At 69.3% G+C, this 1796-nt stretch overlaps 1 protein-coding gene across 1 annotated transcript in view; it reads right to left on the reverse strand.

Moving 5' to 3' along the window:
* Window positions 1-1522: 1522 nt before the first annotated feature.
* RXRA (retinoid X receptor alpha) overlaps window positions 1523-1796 on the reverse strand; it is a 128236-nt gene continuing 127962 nt past the window's right edge. The window contains exon 12 of the mRNA XM_015572368.1: window positions 1523-1792. Within this exon, the coding sequence (XP_015427854.1) occupies window positions 1645-1792 (148 nt within the window). The 3' untranslated portion in view covers window positions 1523-1644. The remainder of the gene's footprint in view (window positions 1793-1796) is intronic.

Consider the following 1796-nt stretch of genomic DNA (forward strand, 5'->3'; position numbering starts at 1 on the left):
CTGGCGGCCTCAGGGCTCTGCAGGCTGCCAGCTGGTAACGGTGACGTCCCCAAGAAGCCGACCCCCCACCAGAGGGCCCCCAGGTCCCCAAGAGGCCAGAGGAGCAGGAGGGAGCTGGGCATGGGCGACGGGGTGCGTCTGGCTGCAGAAGGCACCGGGGCGGGTAGGCAGGCTGTGGCACCCCTCACAGGAGTGCCCGGGGCAGGCGGCCTCGACCAGGGGCCTTCAGCTCAGCCCGGGTGGGGGACTCTGGGAGGCAAAGAATGGACTGTGTTCCCCGAGGGCCAGCCTCTTCCCGCCCAGCCCCTGCCCAGGCACCCTGCAGGGTTTCTGAGTCTCCCTCGGGGAGACTGGGGAAGGCAGCCCTCCGGACACACACCCTCCCCAGGACTGCAGGTGGGGGCGGCAGGAGGGACGCTGCCATCACAGACACACCCTGGGGCTGAGCAGGCAGGACCCCCATCTTCCCCTCTGCTCAGTGCTGGGTCCGTGGGATGTGGGCATAAGAATGGGCAGCACAGACCAGAGGGAGGGGTGACCATGCATGAGGCCAGTTCAACCCGCAAGCCCCCACCTGCAGGCCCTGAGCGCCACCGCCTGGGCTGGGTCCGAACGCTGCAGAAGTGGGTGCGGGGCTGAGCGGGGCGGCTCCACCCAGAGGACTGTCAGATGGGGACCCCACACCTGCTCCACCCCCAGGCCAGCCTGGCTGCTCCCGGGGGCGTCGAGCTGTGCAAAGGGCCTGGTGCCCAGGGGTTCCCGACTCTGAGCCTTAAAGTCAGAACAGACGCCTCTCCCGGGAGCTCCAGCCACGGCCCCACCTGCCCCTCCTACGGCTCTGGTCCCCCAGGTCCCCCGGGCTCCGCAAAGGATGGAGACCCTCCGGGAAGGCAGCCTCCTCCCCTCGCATCCCTGTGGGCCCCCTGGGGGCAACCTCTGCCCGGGAGAGGGCGGACACAGAGGCGTGGGCACGAGGCCGGCCTGGGCCTCCGCACAGACGGAGACGATCTGGGATCAAGCAGAGACCGGGAACCCCGTCTGATCACCCCGGGTCAGGCGGCCACGGCAGGCGGGGCGAAGCTGAAACGATGCAAAGAGTAGACAGGTGGGCGGGCAACCCTCGTCCCCGCAGAGGTCAGCCCCCGGCATGGGCAAGGGGACCCCGCAGTCATCTTTGGAAAAGGGGCTGCTCCCCTTCACTGACGGAGAAGCCCGCCCGCCCAGAGCCTCTCATCGTCCGGGAGGGGGGTCCTCTGCAAAGACACACCAGCCCCACCTGCGCCCCCCATCGTGGGCGGGGCCAGCACTCCAAGCGGGAGAGCGGAGGGAGGCTCAGAAACCCCCCAACGCCACCCTCCCGCCTGCTGCCGGGGACAGGGCCGGGGGACAGGGCCCGAGGCCGTGAGCCGCCCAGGCTCCCGGGAGCTGATGGCCGCGGGGGCCACGCGAGTTCTTGCCACTCCGGCCTCCGCCCTGGGAAAGCAGTGCCCTGCGGGGTCCAAAGACGAGCAGCACTGACAGGGAGGGGGTGGCAACACATCTCTTAGGCTTAACAGTGACAGGCTGCACCCCGAAGTCCACACAGGCCGGGCAGAGGGGCGGGGACGGGGCTCAGCCGAGGAGAACGGCTGAAGGGCGGCCGGCCTAAGTCATTTGGTGCGGGGCCTCCAGCATCTCCATGAGGAAGGTGTCGATGGGCGTGTCCCCGATGAGCTTGAAGAAGAAGAGGTGCTCCAGGCACTTGAGGCCGATGGACCGCAGCGCCGGCAGGCGGAGCAGCAGCTTGGCGAACCTGC

This window comes from Myotis davidii, unplaced genomic scaffold, assembly GCF_000327345.1.
Source record: "Myotis davidii unplaced genomic scaffold, ASM32734v1 scaffold609, whole genome shotgun sequence".
NCBI lineage: Eukaryota > Metazoa > Chordata > Mammalia > Chiroptera > Vespertilionidae > Myotis > Myotis davidii.